The 15,029-nt window shown below is 42.2% G+C and overlaps 1 protein-coding gene across 4 annotated transcripts in view; it reads left to right on the top strand.

The window, feature by feature from the left end:
* The first annotated feature begins 2,662 nt into the window (after positions 1–2,662).
* MCOLN2 (mucolipin TRP cation channel 2) overlaps positions 2,663–15,029 on the top strand; it is a 65,157-nt gene continuing 52,790 nt past the window's right edge. For 2 of the 4 annotated variants that reach the window (XM_082614276.1, XM_082614273.1), the window contains exon 1: positions 2,663–2,839. In XM_082614276.1, coding sequence (XP_082470402.1) covers positions 2,763–2,839 — 77 coding nt within the window. In that variant the 5' untranslated portion in view covers positions 2,663–2,762. Of the gene's footprint in view, positions 2,840–3,215; positions 3,288–3,463; positions 3,490–15,029 lie in introns of those variants that run through there. The other 2 variants (XM_082614274.1, XM_082614275.1) reach the window with 2 other exon arrangements.

Below are 15,029 nucleotides of genomic sequence, written 5' to 3'. Positions count from 1 at the left end.
AGAACTTACCTATGGTTTATTTTTTAAATGATACTTTTATGTCTATTAATAATATATGCATCACCAATTACAGTTATTTATGTACATGTATCTCTTCTCTACTTTGTGAAACTAGTTGTAGATTATTACAGATGTGAAACTGTTTACAGAAACTGCTCCAAATTAGGAGAGCTACCGAAGTGTAGCAGTGGTTAGTCATGTCTTAGCAGTGTAGTGGTGTGGTGAGAATAAAGGTTTAGGAGACTGAAAGATTGAATAAAAATCTAGGACCTACTACATATTCTATGGGTGACCTCAGGGAAGTAACTTAAACCTCTCTGAACCCATGTCCTCATTTTGATAGGGAGATGACAGTACACAGAACGCTGAGCATTCAGTGAGATAACGTATAAATCAACCTTGGTACCTAGTGGGGCTCAGGGTTTCTTCTGGCCCCTTTGAAGCACAGGGCCCTTGTACATGGTAGATGTTCTTAATAAATGCAACGTTAACAATGGATTTTCCTTTTAACTACCCACTGGTATGTTATTCAGTAGAATTGCCCTGCCTTTAGAAAACACTTATAATGAAAAGTTTGCTGATACAAAAAGATGTTATCCCAGTTTACAATCCCCTTCTAAAGGGACTGTGGTCCCTAATGGAGTCCTAGGATTTTGAAGTTAAGGGATGTCCCTTTATAGTGGCTTTTCTTTGAATTAAAAAGGCTTAAAAATTCTTTAGCATAAAAATTGTATATATAGATACTATATATATATAATACATATAAGTATATATATATACTTATATGTATAAATATAATATTTCTTATACTTCCTCCAACACTCTCCAATGAAGTCACAGTTTGCCTCTTTACACCAGAGTCCACATCCTTCCCACAAGAACAGCGCTGTAACATTTCCTCTCCTTTTCTTCTAAAAAGGAGCCATGCCAACTTTGCACCCACCTGCAGGGACTGTGACTACACAAACAGGAACTCCCAAGCCTGTCTCTACCCAGTGGGCATCTCTGATGAAACGGACTCTTAAATAAGGCATTTGCCTAATAGCCTACTGGAAGTGACTTTCAAAAGGGGGCGTAAAGAAAAAAAAATGTTGAGACTTCCCAGGTGGTCCAGTGAGTAAGACTCTGCGCTCCCAATGCAGGGGGCCAGGGTTTGATTGTTGGTAGGGGAACTAGATCCCGCATGCATGCAACTAATAAGTCCACATGCCGCAACTAAAAAGATCCTGCATGTGGCAACGAAGACCCAGCACAGCCAAAATAAATTAATTAATTAAAAAAATAAATCTTAAAAAAAAAAAGAAAAGAAAAAAATGTTGCCTGCCATTTCAGTTTTACAAGGATCAAGCCATTAGCCACTACAGTCGCCCATGAACAGTGCCCCCTGAGGGGAATTCAGGATGAAGAAAAATAGGGAGCATTCTGGGCTTTGTATACACCTAGATAGTTAAGATGCATATCTAAGGGAAAATTTCAGTGACCCCAGATTCTTTTCATACATAGAAAAGCACTAAAATCATTAACTTGAGATGTCTGTTCTTTGTGATTAGCAGTAATCTTTGGATGTTCCAGGACGTGTTTTTGTTTTGTTTTGTTTTTTCCCACAGCAAAAAAATTCAGGCATATCCTGGCACCTCCCTTACCTCACATCAGCTCCTCGGAGCTATCTGATGGACTGTTTGCAGGGCTATAGTCCTCAGTAAGGTCCTTGAATAAAACTTAACTCACAACTTTTGAGTCGTGTGTTTGTCTTTCAGTGGACAGGGGAGTCAGTTATGTATGCTTTTATATACCTTATGTATCTCCAACTGCTTCTACCTGGAGATGCATATTAAAATAATTACCTGGCAGAATATTCTTTGCCCTTGTTAAACCCAGAGACCTTTTAAACATTTGCTGATTCAAACAGCCTGGAACTCAGCGGACTTTGCTGCTGCTGCTGCCACCAGTAGGAATAGGCCTCCCTGGAAAAGAGGCTATTGGCTGGTCGGAACTTCCAAGTCAACATCACCCACAGCTGAAAGTGGCATTTGGGTAAGTGACCGCGACCCTCATCTCTAAGATTCATGTCCCGTTTCCGACAGGCGTCTTCCTTTGAAGCTCCGGGAGGGAAGAGCAGCAGTGGCTGCAGACCAGCACGTGGGCTTACCGAGTCCCAAGGCTCCGGTCTTGCAGGTCTACGTCCCTCTGTGCCCGCCCCGGCCACGTGGACACTCACTCCCCGCGCAGGAGGCCCACCCCACCTTCCCCGCGCGAGCTAACAGCGATTCGTTTCTCTTTCCCTGGTGCGCCCGTAGCACTTTTAACATCTCCGAAGCATGACCCTTGTCACAGAGTTTTGTGATCGTGCACTTCAGAATAAAAACACGTCAAAATGAACGAACTTTTCATTTAACGTGAAGTCCTGGAGGGAAAGGATCTGGTCTTTCTTATCTCGGTGCCCACAGTACTCAGCCCTGGGCTTGGCATTCAGTGAATATGGCCTGTGTCTTGAACGCATCAAAATACAAGTGACTTTTAAAATGGGCAAAGGAATGGAGGTAGGATACAAGAAAAGAATGCCGAAATCAAGGAAAGAATGTAGAGTCAGGGGCCCCCGCAGGGCAGGGAGTGCACAGCCCGGCCGCCCGGGGGCGGTGTGGAGGGCGCACCGGCAGCCCAGCGTTCCACCGCGTGGGCCCCTTTTGAAGGCGCTTCTCCCCGGCCCTACCGCCTGGCCGTCACCCAGGAGGCCTCCTTCCCCCGTCGCTCCGGGCAGCACCATGGCTTGTGGCGTGGAGGCGCTGGACCTGCAGGTGTGGAGCAGAGCCTCAGGTCCGTCCCGGGGGCCTCAGTGCAGGTCAGTACCCCAGGGGCGATCGCCGTGGGGCCCCCCTCCATCCCACGGCAGTTCCTCGGGCGCCCACCGCCACCCCCTCACCGGGCTACTTTTCTCCACGGGTCTCCTGACGCGCGCACCTCTGCTCTATCTCCCACCGCCCGCCACCTTCCACCTGCCTCCCGGGGCTCAGAGAGGCCAGCTCGCTGACTCGAGGAAAAAGTGCCCCAGGGCACCAAGTTGAGACGCTCTCCGCAGGTTCCTCAGCCCGGGCGGGAGGCGACTGGGGGGAGGTGGGGACTCGGGAAGGGGCGGGAACGCCTGGCCACGAGCCCCTTACCCGCCGGCGCGCACCGACCCGCCCGGCAGCCCGCCGCCAACGCCGCCCGAGGGGAACCAGCCGCCCCCGCGACTCGTCGCGTCTGCCAGAGGGCCGGGGTCTGCGCGCCCCGGGCGGCTGGTAGGAAGGGTAAGAGAGAGGCGCTAAGAGGAGGGGGGCCCGCCTAGGAGGGATCCGACTTCAGGGGAGGCGTTCCCGGCAAGGCTGAAACGCGTGCAGTGAACGGTTTCTCCTGCTCCGAATCCCGAGAGCCGTGGAAAGTTTTGAAGGCGCAGGCCTGGCCCGGCAGCCCCGTCCTTTTCCCCAGGCCAGGAAGCAGAGGAAAGACCAGGTGATTTCAGGTTAACTGTCAGATGAGGCGCCTGAGCTGTGTCTTTTTGGGTATTGGACTCTGGAGAAACCCTCATCAAGTGGATGGCTTTCCTGTTCTAGACTAGAGCTTTCTTGCTGCCTTGCTTATAGTAACTGCTTGCAGTTAGCTAAATCAGGCTGGGCTTTGCCTTCCGGAACAAACAGGCCTTTTCCTCAGGTGGGAGGGTGATAGCGTGTTTAACCCCAATTCCTCTGCCTTTATGAAAAGGCGTACAGTTCAGCCCGGTGGCGCTGCCAGTGGGCCCCAACTTCTTGGTCAAAGCTCCAACCACCCAGCCGTGCAGCTGAGCCGGGGGCGGGTAGTGCGTACAAACAGGCCTTCGCTCCCCTCTTAAAGCTCGCAAAACAAGTACAGTGGTGGGTGGTTAAACTTTCTTAAAATAGCGTGGAGACTTTCCTGCACAGCGCTCTCGATATTAAATACAAATGAACTTAACGCTAGCAAGGAAAGCCAGAATTCAAGAGGAGGATTTATTTGATCTCTGGTCACTGTCCAGATAAGTATTTCACTAATTCCAAGCAACTGTGGTATATGTTTTTTAGTCTTTTGACAGACCAATTTTGAATTAGAAGACAAAACTTTGGTGCAGCTTTTTTGGACAAATGGATACCTGTGAATGTCACATCAAAATGACTGGGTATCGTGTAATTTATAAACCATCTCTCTTAATGCTAAGTGTTTATTTTTAATAGAGCAGAAGGGTAGAAGTTATACACTGCTTCCATCTACCGTAGCCCTAAAATCACTGTCCTAAAAGGTAGGGAGCAAATTGACCCTGGATTTATTTACTATCTTTTGCTTGGACTGATAAACAGGCTTGTGCTTATGGTAGGTATGGTGTGTATAAACTTTTTTTTTTTTTTAACTTGAATTTAAGTTTTTTCTTAGCACATTTCCTCAGGACTTAAATGGTTTTATCATGTCCAGTGAGTATCTTCAGAAGCTACCATTCTTAGAGTAGAGGAAACACACTTGGGTGTGCACAAAAGTAGGTTTTGAACGGTTTCTAATTTGAAATATACATATGTCCGGTTGTACAGTACCAGTGGGAGACAGGATTTTGTTTCATCACACACGGAGAATGGAGTAAGTCTGTAAGAAAGAGGTAGGAGAGGGATGTTAGGATGCAAATTCTGATATGTAATGTTGCGGGAATCAACTATATGGTTCTCCCAGACGTGGGATGTGGACTTCACACTTCAGGACCCGCTCACCATCTCTGTGATGCACTAACCCCACAGCACAAGTTTGGGGGAATCTGGTAGCTTCTTCCTATTGAGTCAGCATTCTCGAGATTTTAGCTCATCTTCCTCTAAATACTTTAAGATGAGTTAAACTCCCATTACTGTGAACTCTCCCTTCTTCTTTAGCAAACCTTCTGTAAAGCAGGTTCTGTGGCTTGGATCCTTTAAAAACAGGCACATTTCCCACACGTCTCCTGACGATTTCCATGCAGAGGCCATAGTAATAGTGCCAATCGTATTTAGTCTCCTGCACATAAAAACGGGTAAATCCTGATGAAGTGTTTGAGGGGGCCATGTTCTTTTCTCCCAAGGAGGAGCATATAAAAAGTGTTGTTTTTAACAATAAAATAATGCATATAAAATGTCTTAATGAAGCAAGTAGGAAGAGTAGGGAGACAAATTTTGTACAGAATGGCAGAGAATACAGAACTGAAAGCCAGGGATGATTGTATATGGCAGCTAATCACTTTGGCTAGGTCTCAGTGAAGTGAAACCCAGAATAAGACAATTTTTGAAACTTAATGAAAAAACAGGTGCCTTTCTGTGGCTACAAGTTTTTACTTTTTTTTACTTTTTTTTTTTTTTTGCGGTACGCAGGCCTCTCACTGCTGTGGCCTCTCCCGTTGTGGAGCACAGGCTCCAGACGCGCAGGCTCAGTGGCCATGGCTCACGGGCCTAGCCGCTCCGTGGCATATGGGATCTTCCTGGACCGGGGCACGAACCCGTGTCCCCTGCATCGGCAGGCGGACTCTCAACCACTGCGCCACCAGGGAAGCCCGGCTACAATTTTTAAAGTGACCAAAATAGTGGCCAAAGAAAGCCTTTTTGACTACAAAAATTAAATGTGGAATCTTCTCTGAGGCTGGGCTGTTCTCTCTAGCTGAGGCCTGGAGTCCAAGCCCCACCTGTCAGTTCCCAAGAATGAGATCACCCTTCAGTGAGCTCTTACATCATGTGTTCTGGGCTTCATAGAGAAAAGTAATCTTATTTCCAGATCTCATTTTCTTTATCAAACTGCAGTATTCTTTTCAGTATCAAATGCGTAAAGCCATGTTTTGGTTTGTTTACATATTTGTTTGCTTTGGCAATCTTCTGGGGTTTTTCCTTCCCACTTTCCTCAGCCTAACTCTAGCTGAGCTTTCTACTCTGTTTTGAGCTTGGACCCCATTTTCTCTTCCCTGGTGTGAGGAGAGAGCTTTCAGGGTATGTTGCCCATAGATATTTCTCTCCCTTCAGTTGGGGGGACTGCTTCCTTTTTTCTCCTTTGAAGGTTGTATTTTGTTATCTCCCCTTGAATACATCTAGTGGTTTCAGCTTAAAAAATCCTGTCAGGCTAGAATTGGTGACTAGTGAGGCTAAAGATTCTGGAAAATTGTCCTCAGTATAATTCCAGAAGACCCACAAATTAAGGGGTGAGCTTTAAAAAAATCCTGTCACCTATAGCAACTAGAGGGAATTGCTAGAGATAGTGTGCATCTAGGGGTTCCCCAACTGGCAATGAGGTGGGCTTGTCCGAAGATAAGGTAAACTCATCCAGTGGTTTGAGGAAAAATGATTAATTATAACTTTAGTTATAATTTTATAACTTTTTTATGTTCCAATAAAACTTTGTTAACAAAAGCAGTCTACTGGCTACATTTGGCTCTTGGTTCATAGGCTTTATACCTTCTTTTAATTTTACTTTTCCTTAGGGAGAGTCATCAGCATTATTGAAAAATTGAGCACTTATTGAAATTGAGCACTTACTGAAAATGTTAGAGAAAGCAAAATGGAAGGAATGCCATAATTCCAGTCATCTTCTCCAGCTTTAACTGCATTTGGAATCCTGTGTTGCTTAGAAATGGAGTTTTGCTTTACTTTCCTCTCTTTCCTTTCAGGGAGCTGATGCTTCAGGATATGTTTTCATAGGAGGTATGGCTTGTTCAGAACGAGCAGTTTTAAGATGTCAAGTCCTAGTTCTGCTTTCCTGCTGGCCTGAGGCAGCAAAGTGGTGATGAGAGATGATTTTATAGGAACTTGGTGGCACAGTTGTCTTTAGGGAAATTCCTGAAAGTTGTAGCATGCTCATCTTTTACGGGTGGCTCTACAGGAAAATGAAAAGCCCCTACAGTCTTTTTTCTGGGTATTTCTCAGAATTAGAATGACCATGTCATTTATGTTCTGAGAGCTGTGCTGAGAAGGTAACTAAGGTTTCTTTCTTTGACCTTTTTTTTTCTTCTTTTTAACTTCCTTTAATTGGGGCCCAACTACCCAGGGCCTGAGCTATCTGAACATTTTTTTTCTCTCTCTCGTGAGATTAGCAAATCATGAGAAAATCAGTTCATTGTAGGAACTGGAGTGAAAAGAAAAAACAAAGAAAAAACCCATGTGGGAGTTTGGGATTGGGCTAAAATCTTCCATCCGCCAGATTGCCCTGGGACATTCACCCTACATGATCATTGCTGTAGAAACACCAAATTTTAGTCTCTGGTTTTACTTCCCCTGACTCTCCACTTCCCATCCACCACACACAAACTAAGGACAGGGAAATATTTGATTACCTGATATGTATTATTAGACTCTGTGAAATAGCTTATTTTAACTCATAATGATAATTCAAGAATTCATGTTAATTATCCAAAATCAAGAAAATATGGAAAACTTGAAGAAGAAAATTAAGATTACCTATGATACTACTTCACAGAGATTACCAAAAAATTTTTTCTGGATTATGTAATTCTAGACTTTTAAAACATCTACATATAGAAATCAATGTTCACATTTTTGGAAAAATGAGATCTCAATGTGTTTATTTTGTAACTTTGAAAAAATTTTACAATATGTCATAGACATGTTTGAGTCAACACAGAGTTACAAATAGGTTTGCAATGAACATTTTTGTAACCATCCTTTTGACTGGTTATTTAAACACTTGTAAGATAAATCCATAGAGGTTTGATTCCTAGATCACAGATACTCTTCTGATCTCATTCTCTTCTACTGCCAAGTGCCCTTCAAAATATTTACATTTCCCTTCAATAGAGGTGGGTTTTTTTTTTTGCGTTATTGATAAATAAAATTTAAGATAGGTAGATTTTCACCATTCTGACTGTTAGTAAATTTGTTGTTAAATGTTCATTGGCCTGTTCGGGTCCTTTATATATAACAGGATAAATATTGAGTTGACTTTCTCTTATTAATAATTTGGAACTCCCTACAGGTAATGGATAGTAAACTTTTGCCTGTTTAAATATATTGTAGACATTTTTTCCCAGTCTGTCTTTTAACTTTTTTTTTCATTAAAGCTGTTTTAATTTTTTTTTTACATCTTTATTGGAGTATAATTGCTTTACAATGGTGTGTTATCTTCTGCTTTACAACAAAGTGAATCAGTTATACATAAACATGTGTTCCTATATCTCTTCCCTCTTGCTTCTCCCTCCCTCCCACGCTCCATATCCCACCCCTCCAGGCAGTCACAAAGCACGGAGCTGATCTCCCTGCGCTATGTGGCTGCTTCCCACAAGCTATCTACCTTATGTTTGGTAGTGTATATATGTCCATGCCTCTCTCTCGCTTTGTCACAGCTTACCTTTCCCCCTCCCCATATCCTCAAGTCCATGCTCTAGTACGTCTGTGTCTTTATTCCTGTCTTACCCCTAGGTTCTTCATGACATTTTTTTCTTAAATTCCATATATATGTGTTAGCATACGGTATTTGTCTTTCTCTTTCTGACTTACTTCACTCTGTATGACAGACTCTAGGTCTATCCACCTCATTACAAAGAGCTCAATTTTGTTTCTTTTTATGGCTGAGTAATATTCCATTGTATATATGTGCCACATCTTCTTTATCTATTCATCCAATGATGGACACTTAGGTTGTTTCCATCTCTGGGCTATTGTAAATAGAGCTGCAATGAACATTTTGGTACATGACTCTTTCTGAATTATGGTTTTCTCAGGGTATATGCCCAGTAGTGGGATTGCTGGGTCATATGGTTGTTCTATTTGTAGTTTTTTAAGGAACCTCCATACTGTTCTCCATAGTGGCTGTACCAATTCACATTCCCACCAGCAGTGCAAGAGTGTTCCCTTTTCCCCACACCCTCTCCAGCATTTACTGTTTCTAGATTTTTTGATGATGGCCATTCTGAATGGTGTGAGATGATATCTCATTGTAGTTTTGATTTGCATTTCTCTAATGATTAATGATGATGAGCATTCTTTCATGTGTTTGTTGGCAGTTTGTTTATCTTCTTTGGAGAAATGTCTATTTAGGTCTTCTGCCCATTTTTGGATTGGGTTGTTTGTTTTTTTGTTATTGAGCTGCATGAGCTGCTTATAAATTTTGGAGATTAATCCTTTGTCAGTTGCTTCATTTGCAAATATTTTCTCCCATTCTGAGGGTTGTCTGTTGGTCTTGTTTATGGTTTCCTTTGCTGTGCAAAAGCTTTGAAGTTTCATTAGGTCCCATTTGTTTATTTTTGTTTTTATTTCCATTTCTCTAGGAGGTGGGTCAAAAAGGATCTTGTTGTGATTTATGTCATAGAGTGTTCTGCCTATGTTTTCCTCTAAGAGTTTGATAGTGTCTGGCCTTACATTTAGGTCGTTGATCCATTTTAAGCTTATTTTTGTGTATGGTGTTAGGGAGTGATCTAATCTCATACTTTTACATGTACCTGTCCAGTTTTCCCAGCACCACTTATTGAAGAGGCTGTCATTTCTCCACTGTACATTCCTGTCTCCTTTATCAAAGGAAAGGTGACCATATGTGCGTGGGTTTATCTCTGGGCTTTCTATCCTGTTCCATTGATCTATATTTCTGTTTTTGTGCCAGTACCATACTGTCTTGATTACTGTAGCTTTGTAGTATAGTCTGAAGTCAGGGAGCCTGATTCCTCCAGCTCCGTTTTTTGTTCTCAAGATTGCTTTGGCTATTCAGGGTCTTTTGTGTTTCCATACAAATTGTGAAATTTTTTGTTCTAGTTCTGTGAAAAATGCCAGTGGTAGTTTCATAGGGATTGTACTGAATCTGTAGATTGCTTTGGGTAGTAGAGTCATTTTCACAATGTTGATTCTTCCAATCCAAGAACATGGTATATCTCTCCATCTATTTGTATCATCGTTAATTTCTTTCATCAGTGTCTTATAATTTTCTTCATACAGGTCTTTTTTCTCCTTAGGTAGGTTTATTCCTAGATATTTTATTCTTTTTGTTGCAATCGTAAATGGGAGTGTTCTTGATTTCACTTTCAGATTTTTCATCATTAGTGTACAGGAATGCCAGAGATTTCTGTGCATTAATTTTGTATCCTGCTACTTTACCAAATTCACTGATTAGCTCCAGTAGTTTTCTGGTAGCATCTTTAGGATTCTCTATATATAGTATCATGTCATCTGCAAACAGTGACAGCTTTACTTCTTCTTTTCTGATTTGGATTCCTTTTATTTCCTTTTCTTCTCTAATTGCTGTGGCTAAAACTTCCAAAACTATGTTGAATAAGAGTGGTGAGAGTGGGCAACCTTGTCTTGTTCCTGATCTTAGTGGAAATGCTTTCAGTTTTTCACCATTGAGGACGATGTTGGCTGTGGGTTTGTCATATATGGCCTTTATTATGTGAGGAAAGTTCCCTCTATGCCTACTTTCTGCAGGGTTTTTATCATAAATGGGTGTTGAATTTTGTTGAAAGCTTTCTCTGCATCTCTTGAGATGATCATATGGTTTTTCTCCTTCAATTTGTTAATATGGTGTATCATGTTGATTGATTTGCATATGTTGAAGAATCCTTGCATTCCTGGAATAAACCCCACTTGATCATAGTGTATGATCCTTTTAATGTGCTGTTGGATTCTGTTTGCTAGTATTTTGTTGAGGATTTTTGCATCTACGTTCATCAGTGATATTGGCCTGTAGTTTTCTTTCTTTGTGACATCCTTGTCTGGTTTTAGTATCAGGGTGATGGTGGCCTCGTAGAATGAGTTTGGGAGTGTTCCTCCCTCTGCTATATTTTGGAAGAGTTTGAGAAGGATAGGTGTTAGCTCTTCTCTAAATGTTTGATAGAATTCGCCTGTGAAGCCATCTGGTCCTGGGCTTTTGTTTGTTGGAAGATTTTTAATCACAGTTTCAATTTCAGTGCTTGTGATTGGTCTGTTCATATTTTCTATTTCTTCCTCGTTCAGTCTTGGCAGGTTTTACATTTCTAAGAATTTGTCCATTTTTTCCAGGTCATCCATTTTATTGGCATAGAGTTGCTTGTAGTAATCTCTCATGATCTTTTGTATTTCTGCAGTGTCAGTTACTTCTCCTTTTTCATTTCTAATTCTATTTATTTGAGTCTTCTTCCTGTTTTTCTTGATGAGTCTGGCTAATGGTTTATCAATTTTGTTTATCTTCTCAAAGAACCAGCTTTTAGTTTTATTGATCTTTGCTATCGTTTCCTTCATTTCTTTTTCATTTATTTCTGATCTGATTTTTATGATTTCTTTCCTTCTGCTAACTTTGGGGGTTTTTTTGTTCTTCTTTCTCTAATTGCTTTAGGTGCAAGGTTAGGTTGTTTATTCGAGATGTCTCCTGTTTCTTAAGGTAGGATTGTATTGCTATAAACTTCCCTCTTAGAACCGCTTTTGCTGCTTCCCATAGGTTTTTGGTCGTCGTTTCTCCACTGTCATTTGTTTCTAGGTATTTTTTGATTTCCTCTTTGATTTCTTCAGTGATCACTTCGTTATTAAGTAGTGTATTGTGTAGCCTCCATGTGTTTGTATTTTTTACAGATTTTTTCCTGTAATTGATATCTAGTTTCATAGCGTTGTGGTTGGAAAAGATACTTGATACAATTTCAATTTTCTTAAATTTACCAAGGCTTGATTTGTGACCCAAGATATGATCTATCCTGGAGAATGTTTGTCTTTTGACTTTTTGAAGTCTTAATTTTGGTTAAGATCTGTTAGTTATTTTTATTGGCTTCTGAATTTTCTCATGCTTAGAAAGCCATGTTAAATTATATTTTTAAAAATTCTAAATCTTATGCATCTATCAATTTTATTTTTTAAATGTGTCTAAGTTTTATTTTTGCATTTGTTTTCAAGGTGGGTTCTAACTTTCTCTCTCCCCAGTGGATTGCAAGTTTTCATAACAATTCATTGAATAATTCATTCTTTGGAAAGACTTCAGGAATATTAATTGAAACAAAATAGGGTGTTTATCGGCAAACCAAGCAACTAGATTACCTAAAACCCTCTAATGTATCTTGGCTAAGCAATACTTTTCAGTATATTTTTAACGTAATTTTTCATATCAATTATTTTAGATTTTCTATTGTTTTGTTGTTTTTATTATATTTGTTGTTTTATTATTATAATTTGATCTTAATGGGTACTGGCTAAGGAAAAGTTCACATAGTTAGGGTTGCCATCTTTTTCACTGACTCATTTCTTTTTTCCAAAAAATTATTCACTGAACACCTATTATGTGTTAGGTAGTCTGCTTTATGCTGGAGATATAGTCATACGCGAGACCAGGCCTTCATGGAGTTCCCTTGTAGGGAAGACCGACAAAAATTGCAGTCTCAGTTATGAAGGAAATTGATGAGAGAGGCTGTGGGAAAGCCCTCTTTTAATAGAGTGATCAAGGAGCCCGCTCTAAGGAGGTGCCACTTGAGCTGAGACGTGAAGGTGAGAAGGATCCAGACATGCAGAGCTGGGGGAGTAGCAGTGGGGTAGATGAAACAGCAAGTGCACATGCTTAGAGCCAGGAAGGAGGTGTAGTGGGGTAGTAAGGAAGGGGAAGAGAGGGTATGGGAAGGAATGGACAGGAAACTTTCAGGCCATGGTAAGAGGATTGGATTTTAGTCTAAGAGCAGGGGGAAGCTATACGGGGTAGGGAAGCGATGTCTGTCTTAACACGTTTAGAATTACCCCTCTGGCTACTATGTGGAGAATTGGGAAACTGTTGCAGTTGTCTGGTGAGAGTTGATGCTGCTGCTGGGACCAAGGAGGCTGCAGTGTAGAGAGAAGGGGACCACTCCATGTAGTGTTTTGGAGGAAGACTTGATCGAGTGGGTGTGAGGGTTGAGGAAAAGGGGAAATCAAAGCATGACTCTGGAGCAAAAGTTCCTCTACTTTGCTGCACATTAGAATCGCCTGGAAAACTTATCAAAATCTCAATGCTCAGCTTATACCTAGGCATCAATTAAATCAGAATGTCTAGGCGTTGGAAGCCAGACACTGAAACCTTTAAAAAATTCCCAGGAGACGACTATGAAGCCAATGTGGAGAACCATTGACAGAGTGAGGGATTGCAGCTGAAACATATAGATAAGAGTGTGTGATCAGGCGTTGAGCAGATGTGCGGAGAAGAGGGTGGAAGGTTGGTATGAGAAACCTATTAGTCATGTGGGTGGAGTTTCAAGGAAGAGGTCGGATAAGGGTGTCTGTTCAAGAGAGAGATTTGCCAGAGGTGCAAATGTGAAAGTCCACATCCTGTGGATAGTATTTAAAGCCACAGGACTCCATGAACTCTTCTAGAAGGGAGGATAGAGGATAGAAGTGCCCTAGACAGTCCTGAGGCACTCTGGCATCTGGAAGTCAGATGGAAGAGGAGCCAGTAAAGGAGAGCCAGAGAAGCCCAGTGAGGCAGGAAGCAAACTAGGGGAGTGGGATATCCTAGAAGTGGAGAGATGAGGTTGTTCCAGGGACGTGGTGGGTAGCTGGATCAAGTGCTGCCAAGCCACCAAGCCGAGACCTGAGAAATGGCCGCTGGAATCTGCAGCCGGCGATGGTTCCCTCTGAGCGGGTTTAGAACGGAAACCCAGTGTTTGCTGTAGAGAACCTGAAGCACAAAAGTACCTCGAGGAAGGTAAATGCTGGATTCATTCCATCATGGCTTTACTTGCTTTTTCCTTTTCCTTTCAGTAACATTTAGAAGTCTCCTGAATTTACAGACTAGGATGCTGTGGTCTGCCAAAGTATCACACTGTTTTAAATAAGAGAAATTATGTTGGAAACATTAGTTTATTTGAATGTAACATTTTTTTCCCTTCATTCGTGACCATTTTACAGGCCATTGCCCTTTAAGAAATATTAATTCAGGGATCAGAAGGAACACTGGACAAGGATTCTTATTGGATTATTGGGTCCAATTCTTATTCTAAATTGGATCCTTATGGTTGGGGGCAAGTCGCAACCTCAGGGCACCTTAGTTGCCTCATTTGTAAAATGAGGAGATAGGAACAAGTAATCTCTAAGGTAAGGATTTCAAACTGGATGCACGTTAGAATCACCTGGGGAGCTTTTTAAATACCCCCATGCCCAGGCTGCACCCACACCAATCAGACCAGAATCTCTGAGGGGAGAAGCAGGGCTTCAGTACTTTTGAGGTGCCCCCAGTGACTTGGTGTGCAATCAGGGGTGAAAACAATGATCTGAGTTCTTGTCTAGCTCTAATACTTTGAGTTATTCTGTCCTGGGTATAAATACATTCCTGCCTTAGACAAAATCAGAAAAAAGGGAGGAATGAATAGATACTAGGTGGCAGCTAGCAGTGTCTGTCATGGGAGGTCTCAAAATTTACCTTCCAGACTTCCTCTCACAGGAAGGGATTGAAGGATACTCTCCACAAAAATGAGGGAGTAAAGAAAGAGGTGGAAATGGGATCCAGGAAATGCTTCTTCTTCTAGTGCTGCTACATCAATACATGATACCTATATGGGCCTGATAGGAGAATGCAGAATCCAATTTAGGAAAGAGGTGAAGGGAATTCCCAAACTGATGGCCTTGAATAAGGATTAGAAAGCAACCCATGTAGTTGGAACAGGAGGATGAGGGCTCCAGGGATGATGTATCTGGGAGAAGGGAATTGACAGGATGCCCAGCTTGGTTGACTGTACTGAAAGGAGGTGGCAGATTCAGCTGGAGTTTGGTGATAAAGTCCTGGTTGGTATATGGAAAACTAAGCAAATGGAGAAAAAGGCAATTAACTCCAGAAAAAAATTTTTATAAGAGAGAATATAAAATCATAGTGTATTGGGGGCTTCCCTGGTGGCTCAGTGGTTAAGAATCCGCCTGCCAATGCAGGAGACATGGGTTCCAGCCCTGGTCCAGGAAGATCCCACATGCCGCAGAGCAACTAAGCCCGTGCACCACAACTACTGAGCCTGTGCTCTAGAGACCGTGAGCCACAACTACTGACCCCGCGTGCCACGACTGCTGAAGCCTGTGTGCCTAGAGCCCATGTTCCGCAACAAGGGAGACCACCGTAGTGAGAGGCCCGTGCAC

Source organism: Mesoplodon mirus (genome assembly GCF_964341445.2).
Source record: "Mesoplodon mirus genome assembly, chromosome: 3".
Taxonomy (NCBI): domain Eukaryota; kingdom Metazoa; phylum Chordata; class Mammalia; order Artiodactyla; family Ziphiidae; genus Mesoplodon; species Mesoplodon mirus.
The sequence above is the reverse complement of the archived record's forward strand: the minus strand, read 5'-3'. Positions and strand labels throughout refer to the sequence as shown.